Source organism: Halichoerus grypus, chromosome 10, assembly GCF_964656455.1.
Source record: "Halichoerus grypus chromosome 10, mHalGry1.hap1.1, whole genome shotgun sequence".
Classification (NCBI taxonomy): domain Eukaryota; kingdom Metazoa; phylum Chordata; class Mammalia; order Carnivora; family Phocidae; genus Halichoerus; species Halichoerus grypus.
This window is the reverse complement of record NC_135721.1, coordinates 45,614,203-45,628,347: the sequence shown is the minus strand read 5'-3', so window position 1 is coordinate 45,628,347 and position 14,145 is coordinate 45,614,203. Positions and strand designations below refer to the sequence as shown.

At 38.0% G+C, this 14,145-nt stretch overlaps 1 protein-coding gene across 3 annotated transcripts in view; it reads right to left on the bottom strand.

Moving 5' to 3' along the window:
• LRRTM4 (leucine rich repeat transmembrane neuronal 4) overlaps window positions 1-14,145 on the bottom strand; it is a 695,061-nt gene that overhangs the window by 384,633 nt on the left and 296,283 nt on the right. For 2 of the 3 annotated variants that reach the window (XM_036099440.2, XM_036099441.2), the window contains one exon: window positions 12,242-12,322. The exons of the other annotated variant lie outside the window; for it this stretch is intronic. In XM_036099440.2, coding sequence (XP_035955333.1) covers window positions 12,242-12,322 — 81 coding nt within the window. The remainder of the gene's footprint in view (window positions 1-12,241; window positions 12,323-14,145) is intronic. 3 annotated transcript variants of the gene reach the window in all.

Genomic DNA, 14,145 nt, shown 5'->3' with positions numbered 1-14,145 from the left:
ATCCCTTCTAAGTCAGCCAAGGCAGTGTAAATAAGCACATCACCATGTAAATATACAACAGCATCTATGGCTTTTAGCAAAACAATGATTTGAGGAGAGTTATCCTTTATACCACCATAGCTTAGAATCAGTGAGTTACAGAAAAAAGGAAGGAAAAGAAGAAACATTCCAAGTAAACACAACAAATAAGAAAAAAGAAATTAAAAACCCTTCAAACAGTACTCCAGTATTGTGGTTGATAGCCTGGTTAGAGGTTAACTACACAGGTATTAAGAGGGGTCTGCAAAGTATATTTTTCAAAAGTAGAGTTTCTGAAACCAAAAGGAGAGTCATCTATCACAGGAGTGCCCAAGAAAAACAAACTGTTATATTTCCTCACTATTGCCTAGAATTAGTCTAAACCTACATGCTAACTTTTGTTTTACAGTGCTGATCTCTGGACATGGCAAGTTATGTATGTATGTGTGTGTGTGTGTATATATATATATATATATATATATATATATATGTTTAACTGAGTTTTGGAAAAATAAATAATTATCACTTAAAAAGAATAGTTTGGTTGATCAAACTTTTTCAGAAGCTGTGACAAATGGAGAGGTTTATTATACATTATTAGTATATATAGGATAGTATAATTCAACTCCAGAAACAGAATGCCAAGAAAGAAGTGGCAATTTTTCAAACAGATAGACTATAATCAAAACATAAAGTGTTTGTGTCCTTCCAATCTCTCTAGTGGAATGAAATAAGCATACAAGCAAATATCTAATATATTTCAAAAAGGAGCAACATTCCACAGCATTTCTGATAAACCTCCCTATAATATTCAAAGTCACAGCTTGCTAGGACTTTATTACAGATAAATGGAATAGATTATAAATAGTTGGCCATAAACCTAAACTTCTTCGATTTGTAGAGTACTTACCAAATTTCTAAATATGATTTTTCATTATGCTTCTTTTCAGAGATACTACTAGGGAAGAATGTCATGAATGCTATTTCAGATCTGTCATACATAATCTTCTAATCTGCCAACTTTTTGCAACTAAAGATGAGCTCATGTACAAGTTGACAAGAGGTGGGGATGAGTCTAGGCTTTCTTGAAGGTTGTTAAAAGTTTAAGTCCCCCCCATTGTGCAGATACGCTCTGAATTGGCTTGGTAATTTTTATAATGACAGCGGCTGTCAGGTGAGAGGGTAAATTATTCAGCTCAACTGGGAGTGTTGTCAGGAACAGTAAAAAGGTGCTAGAAATAGAAGTGGTCCCAGAGAGTGGAGAGAGTGACTTGTGTAAGCTTATCAAATCTCTCTGGGAATCCTGGATGTTTCATTTTCCCCTAGGTATGCTTTAAAATCATTGCTCTTGCTGATGATTACACTTTCTTTCCATAGAAAGTGAAGTGGAAAACCTAATCAGATTAGCCGAAATAGGAAAAAACTCAGATATGTCAAACAAATCTGGAGATTTTGGCCTTGACATCTCCAAGTCTGATGACTCCTTACAAATGATATTACTACCAATTACTATTATTAGTAGCAGTAGCACCAATACTACAAGTGTACTACATACTTTAACGTATATATCCATAAATGTCTACAACTTTCAATTATCTCTCTAGAAGTGGTCAACCAAAATTGGTTACCATTTTATATTGAAATTTGGATAATTATTTTCTCTAGGCAAGATATAGTCTAAGACATAATAAGATAAATTCCTAAAGATCTTATATGACTGTGGTACCCTAGGGTACCTGTGGTACCAGGACTGGAATTACGTCATCCTTTGGTGTAAACTGAGCTACAGGGCAGTTTCAGAGAGTTATTGGAGTTATTGGAGTTGTTTTTTCTATTTTATTTGTTTCATTTTATTTTTTGTCTTCTTGGTATTTTTTAAACTTCTGAGTTAAACTTTATAAAACTGGAGATTTCACATAAATATACAAATTCTTGTCTTCTAAGGAAAAGCAGAATATATGGAACAATAAGGATCATGTTCAAACATGGTAAGAGTGAGCTCTGATAGAAGAGCTGCAGTTCCCTGGAAATGCCCAGAGGTCGCCATAGTGCCCACCTGGCTGGCATTTAGGTTATCTCTCTGGTCTTTGTAAACATTTGAGAATTTTTCAGTAGACAATAAAAAGATCCAAGTAGCAATAGGTTCTTACAGATGACTAGAAAAAAATATAGGCAATATCTAACTGATATAGCAAATTACTCGAAAGTTACGTGAGATCTGAGAGTTCTTGCAATAGGCAGCCAGACCTTTTAGCCGTGATTTTTACCCAGTTGCTTTGATGTCTCTGGATAGTGGCTGACAAGACCAAATCACGTGTCCCATCATCCAGAGAGAAAGGAACAAGTTACTGAAAAGCAACAATGACAAAGTCCCAGGCAAATGATAACTTATACAACTTAGGGGTTCTGGAGATGGTCAATGATTGGGTAAACAAACAGAAATTATTTCAAGAACTAGGTCACACTGCTATTGTTGAAAGAGCAGCACATATAACTTGAAACTGAGTCCCAGTAGATAGGGTTTATTTACTATCTACAGTCTTAGGTCAAAATTGGTATCTGCCAAGAGCTCACAGGTAGGGTCCAGCAACCCACTGCAGCTGTGAGGATGAGAATGGCCCAGAGACTCAAGTCTGAGCTATAATAATTGTGCGTTTCTTTTTATTTTTTTTTTTTTAAGATTTTATTTATTTATTTGAGAGAGAGAGAGAATGAGAGACAGAGAGCATGAGAGGGGGGAGGGTCAGAGGGAGAAGCAGACTCCCTGCCAAGCAGGGAGCCCGATGCGGGACTCGATCCCGGGACTCCAGGATCATGACCTGAGCCGAAGGCAGTCGCTTAACCAACTGAGCCACCCAGGCGCCCTATAATAATTGTGCGTTTCTATAATGAAACTCCAGAGTGTTGGCTTAGCCAACACAAGTGATGACTTTATCCTGATGGAAAAGCTTTTTAAGCTGTGGGGATATAGAAGAAGGAGTCAAATACAGAAGTTTCATCTAGGGGTCATGGGTATTCCTCACAGGAGATGCATACTTCTGCTGTAGCCAGTGTATGGTAACTTCCTTCTTCCAGGAATGTCATGCTTAAAATGTTCTACTCTAAGGTAAAATTAAAGAAACACGCTATTCCACCAAGATATCTTGAAAAGACTTAAAACTCAAGGCAGCACTGATCGTTTGTCTAGTAACCTGAGGTAGAGGACACTTGCCCACTCTTTAAGCCACAGAGTATGTCACTATGGCAACTCTGGACCTGAACTGAAACTACTTGGTGTCTGATACCATTATCTGAAATTCACAAGATCAGTGTCAGATATGGAGACCTGGGCATTAAACAATGCGCTTTGTTTACACTGATATGTGGCTGATGTTATTAGCCAAAAAGGGTTTCTTTCTAGCAAACTGAGTCTAATGCAGACATCACAGGACATAGAATAGAAGAGACCACATGGTATTGAGGATGAGAATGGCCCAGAGACTCAAGTCTGAGCTATAATAATTGTGCGGATGAGCTGGGGTCAAATATTGGGAACTTTACTCCTTCATATGTAAAATAAATATAATATTAGTACCTTGCCAGAATTGTTATAAAGATTACTTGAACAAAACATATCAAGTGTTTAGAAGTAACTCTTCCCAGAATAAAGACTGATGATTTAATATTGAAGGGGCAACAAGGTAGACTACATTTAAAAGAAAACCAAATTCAATACTGCCTGAAATAGAATGAAGTATTTTGGGGAATGGATTCTAGCAATTACTGCAGTTGGTGGATGAGGCCAGGTGGATACATGGCTTCCACTGACTAACTCCTCTTTATTCTTCTAGTCTCAGGTTTGTTGCCACTTCTTCTGGGAAACTTTCTTTGACAGGCTGACTTGAGTCAAGGGCTTCAGCTTTGTGTGCTCATACCATTCTGTCATTCCCTTATCATAGGACTGCTTGTGATTCATTGTGAGGAACTGTTTAATTGTTGGGTCTCTCTCAGTAAGCCATAAACCCCATGGGGTCATTCATTCCAATTTATACTATATACTTAGCACAGCACTAAGCAGATAGGAGGTATTCAATAAATATTTGCTAAATAAATGCATAAATTATCTATCGGTTGCCAGAGTAGATCTACCCACATGGGTAAGAGTGCTATGACTAAGATCATCAGATATACAACCAGCAGCATCCAGAACTGGTGTGATAATTCCCAACTTAGGTCTAATGTGAAATCATTATGACATGAAAGTATAAGGTTGTTGGTCTTACATAAGTCCAGAACTAATTGAGAGATTTATAATTCCCCATGTTTGGAAATCAAATGGTGATTACTTATTCCTTGGGAAGCTATGAACATTTTCCAGTCCTGGAAAAAGGCAATTTTTAAATGCTGTACATTATAACTCAATTATTCATTCACACAGCAACTATTTGAGCAGCTCTTATCCTAGATTTAAGGGATGCAAAAGTGAACATGATAAATATGTTCTTTTGTTTTCATGAAGATTACATTCAAGAGAGGAATACAGAAAACAAAGAAACAAGCAACCAGGCAAATGAGATAATATCCAATATTGAAAGGTGTCATGGAAGAAAGTAATATTGGATAATGGGATTCAGAGGACTGGGAGGTAATGAATAGGGCTATTTTAGATGAGACATCATGACTTTTTATTTCAGAGATGAACAATGAGAAGTTACTAGTACTGAAAAGATCTGGGGGATTCTATTCCAAACGAAAGAACACAGAAAAAGGCTTTCAGGGTGTATGTGACATGAGCAAAGGACCAGGACAGCAAAGGAAGCTAGAGCATAAAGAGGAAGAGGGAGAATGAAGTGAAATAAGATAAGGGGGTTGTGTGTGTGTGTGGGGGGGGCGGGTAGGATCCTTTAGGCTTTGTGCATCAAGGCAATTTGAATGTTATTCTGATTCCAATGGATAACCATGGGTTTTTTGTTTTTCAGCATCATTTAAGTTATTAAAAACCATCATGGCTATTATAAGGAAAATGTACAGACTCTGTTATGAATGCTGAATGAACACATTATATATAAACTTCAGACACCATTAATAATGATGTTGCTAGAGATTTTGCTTCTTTTTCAATGCTGCATAATGATTTCAAAATCCCTCTGGCTGAACACTGCAGTCCAATTGTTCTCTATTTTCCAACATCCCCAAAATGATTTTGTTGACAGATCAATAAAAACAGCCTTAATTAAGGCAGTGCAGGTCACATTTCACATCAAAGACAGCTGATATTAATTGGAATCAAAAATGACCAAACTACAGAAAAGTGTCCTACAGTCTACGTAGCACCACCACTCAAATCATCCCACACAGGTGGCAAGGTTATTCATGCATAATTTCCCACAATGTCTCTTCAGAGTCTGAACCATTCCATACAAAGTGGGACTTGCCATTTTCTCTTTTGTTTGCAACCCAATTGAAATTCAGATTGGAGAAACTTAGAAAACTCTGTTTTTCCCGATTTCATTTTGTTTTCTCACCAGAAAACGTTTGGGACACACTCGGATGTTACCTTCTATTCTCCTTGCAGCGTGTCATCAGGGTGAGGTTATAATTGATGCTGACTCTCAAGCTGGCTGTGACTTATTGTCCACAGCACAGTTGAGCTCACAGCATTTGGCCATTTGTTATAAATTCATACAAAGTTTCACAAGTAGTTCTCCTTGATATGCCATTACGCTATTACCTTTAAATGCCTATAACAATCACTGACAATTCTGAGTGATATGTAGATCTTAGCAGGTCTCTGGGTTCTCCTTAATATTTTTGGTTCATAAAGAGACTAGGTATTATATGTTCCATCAGTTATTTCAAAACAAATCATGTTCTATTTTTTCTCTCTGGATGGGAGTGTTCTTGCATACGCCAGGTACTAGTTAGTGAAAGTCAAATAAGGCAATGATCGCTTTTTTTTTAAGGAGTACAGAGAATAGTTGTTTAACTAACAATTACATGTTACATCTGAGAACTAGGTCCTATAGCCTCCTCCATTTCTCCCTCCTCCATGTAGCAGTAGAATCTAAATCACTGGAAGCCTCCTCTCCTGAGGTGAATCTTCAGTAAAACTCTGACGGATAAACTGCATTAATTCTATGAAGAAGGAATTCTTTGCATACCTGAGGGGGGCAGGAAGGCTGGGGATCCAGAGCAAATGTGAAGACTGTAGGAGGAAGGCAGCTTCCCCTCACTGAGTCAGAAGGGAAGAAGTAGAGATTTAGGTAGAGATACCTGTCAACTGTTAGAGAAGGAGTTGGGGCGGCCATAGTTATCTCAGAAAGTATGAGGTTGGGGCACCTGTGTGGCTCCCTCAGTTAAGCCTCTGCCTTTGGCTCAGGTCATGACCCTGGAGTCCTGGGATGCAGCCCCACATCCGGCTCCCTGCTCAGTGGGGAGTCTGCTTCTCCCTCTGCCCCTCACCCTGCTCATGCTCTCTCTCGTTCTCTCAAATAAATAAATAAAATCCCCCCCCCAAAAAAAAGAAAGTATGAGGTTGGGTTATCTATGTAGGGTGAGGGAATAGAGCTGGGGTTTTGTAGAGATGGTGGACTACTTGTGACTGCCAGTGTGGGAAATAGGAAGAAGGAGGTTAAGACTGGAAAATGCAACTGTGTGCAAGTTAGTAGTTTGTCAGAAATTCCAATGTTAGGAGCATGGGAAGTTTTGATGGAAAAATAGTTGTACTTCTATTATATATTAAAATAATTATTTGGGGGATGAATTAACACAGTTGGCTATTTGTACTACACAAATAAAATGGTGTACACAAAATATTTGTACTATGCAAATAAAATAAAATAGAATTATTTAAAAACATTCCAGGGATGTCAGTGATTCTATGATTCAAGCTTACAATTTGCAATTTCACTTACAAACCTGGGATTTCTTCCCATAAGATCTCACTCCTGATATTCCCCATTCTAATTTCTCCCTTGACTCAGCCCTTCCCACCCTACTTGTGTCTAGACACCCAATCTGCCAGATCACCAGCTCTTTGTCCTCACATGGCTCCCTCCATTCCAATTTCCTATGGAACTGAAGACTTTGGTCATCAACTTATCATATTATAAATTCATGATAGGAGAGAAATCTTTACATTTTTTTCCTTTTTTTTCCTGCTACAGGAGAATTCCCAACCCAGCTGCACATTGAAACATAACTGTTGCTTCATCTCTAAACCTAACGACTAAATCAGAATTCCCTGGAAGTAGGGCCTGGGCATTGGTATTTGGGGAAAGTTCTCCAGGTGATTTTAAGGTGCAGCTGTACCAACCATAGTGTTAGGACCTAGTTGGCACCCAGAGAAAAGTAATGTTTGTACATAAGAAGAAAACTAGACGACTGAATACCAGTCAAACTGCAAAAGCACAAACATCACAATTGTTACTCCTCTTGTAATAGCAAGGTCAATGTCCTTTAAATCACGGATGATGTTTCAGAGCTAGGTATTATCAACAACAGTGCAATTTAAATAAAGTTCATTTGTTGAAATACTCAAACATGCTGTCAATCTGACCATTCACCTACGACTAATTTACTTAAGGGGAAAAAAAGGCAAGGGTTCTACTGAACTTTAATCTTCTTATGCCATTTTCTAAGAGGGATAAAAGGCAACAAAAAACAATTACATTGAAACAATGCTCTGACCTCAATAATCACACATTGAAAATACTTTTATCTGGAAAAAGCCATTAGGAGAAACTATGAACAAGGTGAAAATAGCTTTTGTGTGTTTTGGATAATAGTAACTCAGCAGGACCACAAAAGTAAAGCCCTATTAAATCTACTTCGCATTCTACAATTCTAGCTTCTTCCCAGAGTAACTCTTTGACTCCTGGTTTCAAAACTTTCTATTCTCAACCCAGAATAAAGTAATATAGCCATCTACTCAGCTTTTAAGAGCATTACACTTTTCACTAGAATGTGGAAGGTGTGATATGAATAGATTAGAAATATAAACTAAGATGTATTTTATTTACAGAAAAAATAATTCATTTTGTTGCTGATTATTTGTAACATTCCAAGGGACTAAGAAGGCATTTGAAGGAGAGGCCAAGAGCAAAATTACTTTAGCCTGCCCCTTATCATTTCTGAGCCACATGCTGCCCTTTTTTAATTTTTTTTTTAATTTTTTACCCCCATTACTAATAGCATCTCTGCTTCTTATCTCATGATAACACAAAACTCATCCAGTCCTGCCTTTTCTGGAAAACTGTGGTTCTGGAAGTCTCCCTTTTCCTATATTCCCTTGCCGCTCCCCTTATAAAACTTTCCTTTAGCCGGCTAACATTTGGAGAAAATAGAATTCTTTAAAATAAACTAAAATTCTTAGAAAAAGTTACAAAATAACATTAAAAATTATTTAGAAAATGAAAAAAATTTTGTATAAATTGAGTACTCTGATAAAGCATGAATCATCATTTTGTTTGGTGTCTGTGTCATATTCATGAATAATTTTACATATCTTTTCAATTGAGTCTCCTCTCCCCACAACCTTTATCTGTCTCTCTCCCCATAACTGTAGGTCAGACAGCCGGTTAATGGTGAAAATAAAACTCTAATCAAGTTCAATTTGACTCCTAATCTGCCATTTTCCCCCTGCATTTGCAGTATCTGGTTATGTCTTTGAAGTTACAACAGAAATTGAGAACTTGTTTGGAGGTTCGACCTGAGGACATTCAGCGAATAATTTTCCTATATTGAAGAATTATCTCTTCTATCAGGCAAGTTCATCCTATTCCGCAAATCTGTAGCTGCAAGAGGGACACATATGGAGCAAGGATAGAAGCCAACTGCACTGTTTCCACTGTCCGGTAAGTACAGAAAACGGCTGAACAATGAAGTAACAGATGTGGTAGCTTACCCATTGCCGGGGAAGTGCAATGGGTGCAAGTGTTGTCACCCTACACTAACGACTCTATCAGGAAAGTCCCTCTGAATCACTCCGAACACTCAGGATCCATTCAGGATCAGAGAGCCCAGATAATTCCATAAAATAATTTCAAATACAGATGTATGAAAAAAGCTGACCATTGAGCAAGGTGGAGCAATCCAAAGAGAAAGAAGTATAGAAAGTACCCTCAGCTCTAAAGCTAGAAATTCAAAGAAAGGATATTGCTACTGGAAACTAAGTACAGGGACCACAATTAGGAGCCAGGAAGATAGCAAATAGGGCACCCAGTAGGTAGTAGACATGAAAGAGAAAACAGATACTGCTCAAGTCAATATCAAAGCAGGGGAGAGAATGAGAAGTAATCAGGCTTCTCCTATTTTCTTACCCTCAATCTCTTGCCAATGCCTACATTAGTAGACAGTAATAGGAAACTGTTGGGTGAGGGAACAGAAAGGGAAGAGGATTTGAGAACAAATGATACACCCAAACTCCAATGCACTTACTACTTGATTCTGAAGATAAAGTATTTAAAGAAAATCAGGGGCACCTGGGTGGCTCAGTCAGTTAAGTATCTGACTTTGGCTTAGGTCATGATCTCAGGGTCCTGGGATCCAGCCCTACATTGGGCTCCGTGCTCAGCAGGGAGTCTGCATGTCCCTCTGCCCCTCCCCCTGCTCATGCTCTCTCACTCTCTTTCAAATAAATAAATAAATAAATAAATAAATAAATAAATAAAACAAATAAATAATATCTTTTTTTTTTTTTTAGATTTTTATTTATTTATTTGAGAGAGAAAGAGAGCACAAGCAGGAGGAGGGGCAGAGGAAGAGGGAGAAGCAGATTCCCCGCTGAGTGGGGAGCCCCACACGGGGCTTGATCCCAGGACTCCGAGATCACGACCTGAGCCAAAAGTCGGACACTCAACCAATTGAGCCACCCAGGCACCCCTAACTAAATAAAATCTTTAAAAAATAATAAAGAAAATCTAATATTACCTGTATTCAGTAATATCCAAATGTATATATTTCTTGCTGATTCCAATAATTATCATCATCACAATCATTCTGACTCTACCACTAGTCTTTTCAGCAAAGTACAGTGGGTAAATGAATTCATTCTGAGTAACAACGCTCAATTTAATGCCAGTGGGGCCATAAGAAAGACTCTATTCACATAGCCGTGTCTGTTGATACTTTAAAATCTACTGAAGAAGACATATATGTTAAATCTTCCTTAGGTGTTACTTAGATAATTCAAATCTTTCACCAATCTTTGTCTTATACTAAATGTAATATGAATAAAATTTAATCTTTACATTATTATATGCAGCAACTTTCCCTTGCAACAATTACAATATTATTGGGTGCTATCATCATGAACATTTTTAGGAAAATTTTCTTCCCAACTTAGTAATAAGCTCTTTGTGGACAGAAACAATGAATTGATATGTCTGTTACTACCAATAGCACCTGATCCAGTATTATGCATATAGTGATGAATATCAGGGTTAATGAAATATCCCTCCTTCTTTCCTTTTCACACAAATAAAAAAAAATGTATAGGGTGTATGGGAGATGACCTAGGTGTACAGGAAAAAAATAAAAAGATACTATAAAGCATTACTGAAATAACAAAACGATATTATTAGGTTAAAAATGTTTAGAGCGGGAGTGACATCACCACGATAGTGACAGGTTGTTCTTGACATCGCCCCCTCACAAGCGTTAACAACTAACAAGTACTCAGGAACAAAACGTCACTGTGAGAATCCTAGAATGTGGGTTTTAAGTACTGCCCCCTCTCTTGCACTACAGAAACCAAGACAGACCGCATTAGAACAAAAGAGAAGCAGCTACACTTTGACTGCATTACCCCAGGCCAGGCCAGCACCAAGAGACATCTCCCTAAGCCTCCAGTTCCTCCAGTTGGAAAAGGGAGCCTCTGGGGGACAACCGGCACCACCCCTAGTATTGTGTGTCACTTCACGAAAGCCTCTACTCTGATCTCACACCATGGATTGCTGGGGAATGTGTGGGGCTCAACCACTGAGAATCTGTGATGGAGAAATGGGGAGGGGCTTGCAACAACTAGCACATGCATCTTGGCAGACAGAGTTCATACCTGCAGTGCCCAAGTAGTAATTCCAACTGGAGGTTTTGCTCATCTGTAGAACCAAGTCAGGGGCATACTCTGACCAGGGAACTCAGTGGGTACAGATCTACCTGATTCAAATAGAGGATTTTGCTGGCATAGAGCCTGGTTTGTCTATGCCCAGGTAAGGAGTTGAATCATAGCACCATCCACTGTGGAGAATGCCTTCCAGCCCCATCTGACCAGAAGGGCTAAAGACAATTCCTGGAAGCAGTACAGTCCAAAGCTGATTGCCCCCAGAACAAAGCCAGTATCAGGTCTGGATGTTCCTATGCTACACACAGGCAGGGGGATTAATGCAGAGCCAACACTGAGGTGGCTTCCAGCCTCCTCCAACCAGAGACTGTTTGGTAAATTGGAAATAACCTGGAGTGGCCCCTTCCCTTCCCACCCAGGCAAGGGAGCTGAGACATAGCCCCACCTGCTGTGGAAAGTATCTTCCAGCCCCATCTGACCAGAAGGGCTGGAGACAACACCTGGAAACTATAGAGGTTTCACTCAACCCAAGAGACAGCAAGGTAAAGCCAGTAGTTTGCCCAACAAAGTCAATGGTCTTATTTAGTCATGGAACTTGGGGTGTGGGTCGGCTTGAGTGAAGACAACAAAGAGTTTTAGTGGCTTTAGAGCTGCATCTCCCACTGTGCCTGGGCAGGGAATCTATTTCATAGTCCCATTCATTGCTGAATACAGCCTTCAGCTTATCTGACCAGGGAACTTAACCAAAGCACATTGGAAGCAACACAGCCCATTCAAAAGCCCCGTACACAGTAGCACTTGAACAGAGCACAGACCATGGCTTCCCCCATCTGCAGAGCAAAACTGGTGGCTTCACCTGATTAGGGAATTCAGTGCACACTCTGGCCTGATTCAGGTTCCCAAACAACCAACTATTTAGGTCCTGATTTCTGTCCTGAGGTCCTGCCAGGACAGGGAAGTTAATTCATAGTCCTGTGTGGTACTGAATATAGTACCCAGTCCTGACCATCTAGTAAGCCTGACCAGAAAATACAAACAAACATCCTATAGTTTCACTTGGGTAGGGAACAAAGCCAGCAGTCTTATCCAACTGTTCTCAGGCAGTGTCACAACCCCCCATCCCTGTCCTCATAGTTTGAACAACAGCTTCACCCTAAAATAGACCATAGTAGCAGGACCTACCTGTCCAAGGACATTACCAGCAGACATATCCAGAAACCCAAACTGAGCACCTGGTGAAGAACTGTCTCTTCTAAAGCAAACCTGTAGAAGAGGAGTTCCTTTACTCAAATGCACAAATACCAATGTAATGAATCAAGAATCATGAAAAATAAGGTAAATATGATACCATCAAAGAAAACTAATAAAGCACTAATGACTGACCCTAAAGAAATGGAGATCTGTGAGCTGTCAAAAATTTCAGAATAATCCTCTTATGGAAGTTTAGTGAACTATAAGAAAACATAGACAACTAAACCAAATTAGAACAACAATGCATGATCAAAATAAGTTTGACAAGGAAATAGCAACCATCAAACAAAACATACATAAGAAAACACAGAAATCCTAGAGTTGAAAAATATAATAATTGAAATGAAGAATATAATAGAGAGTTTACAAAGTAGATTTGACCATGTAGAAGAAAGAATCTGGAGGACCAGGACACTGGAAATTATCTAGTCAGAGGAGGAAAAAGAAAAAAAAGAAAAAGAAAAAGAAAAAAAGAATGGAAAAGAATGAAGAAAGCCTGCCTATGGGAATTGTGGAACACAATAAAAAGAAAATTCTTTGAGTGGAAGTAAAATAATGCTAATTAACATCACAAAAACATAAAAAGGTAGTGTAAATCTCACTGGGAATGGTGAATATATAGTTGTAGATTCTGCAATATGGTAATAGTGGTGCATAATGCACTTACCGCTCTACTTTAAAAGGTAAAAAAAAGAATACAATAAAAATAACCATAACAATATTAGTTACTCAGTAAAAAATAAACAAAAAACACATATAAAGTGTAACAGCAATAACCTGAAATGTGAGGGAGAGGAAAAGTAAAAGTAACATTTACAAATTCTACTGAAGTTGCTATCAATTTAAAATCAGGTGTTATAAATTTAAGATATTTTATGTAAGCCTCATGGTAACCACAGGGAAATCCTGTGTTAATTACTCAAAAAACACAATAAAGAAATTAAAGCATACTAATATCAAAAGACATCAAAACAAATAAACAAACAAGAGACAGTAGGATAAGAAACAAGGAACAATGGATCTACAAAACAACCAGGAAACAATTGACAAAATGGCAATAGTAAGTCTTTACCTATTTTGTGTAAGTGGATCTAAATGTAAGTTTAAATGTAAGTGGATTAAATTCTCCAGTTAAAAGACATATAATGTCTTAATGGATTTTTAAAAATCGAACAATATGCTGTCTACAAGAAACTCACTTTAATCTTAAAGACACACAAAGACTGAAAGTGAAGGGATGGAAAAAGACATTGCAAGCAAATGATAACCAAAACAAAAAATAAAACATATAAACAAAAAAACCCAGGAGTAATTATACTTAATAAGACAAAATAGACTTTAAATTAAAAATGGTTAAGAGACAAAGAAAGTCATTAAATAATGATAAAGAAGTCAGAGCATCAAGAAGATATAACAATTACAAAAATGCATGCACCCAACATTAGAGAACCTAAATATATAAAGCAAAAACAGAGCTAAAAAGAGAAATAAATAGTAATACAATAATAGTTGGGGAATTTAATACCCCATTATTAGCAATGAATAGATTATCCAGACAGAGCACCAATAAGGAAACAGTGGATTTGAACAACACTATAGACTAAATGGACCTAACAGACATATGCAGAACATTCTACCCAACAATAGCAGAATACACATTCTTTTCAAGTGCACATGGAAGACTGTATAGGATAAACCATACAATAGGCCACAAAACAAGCCTTAGCAAATTCAAGATTGAAATTATACCAAGCATCTTCTCTGACCACAATGACATGAAACTAGAAATCAATAACAAGAGGAAAACTGGAAAATTCATGAGCGCATGAAACAAT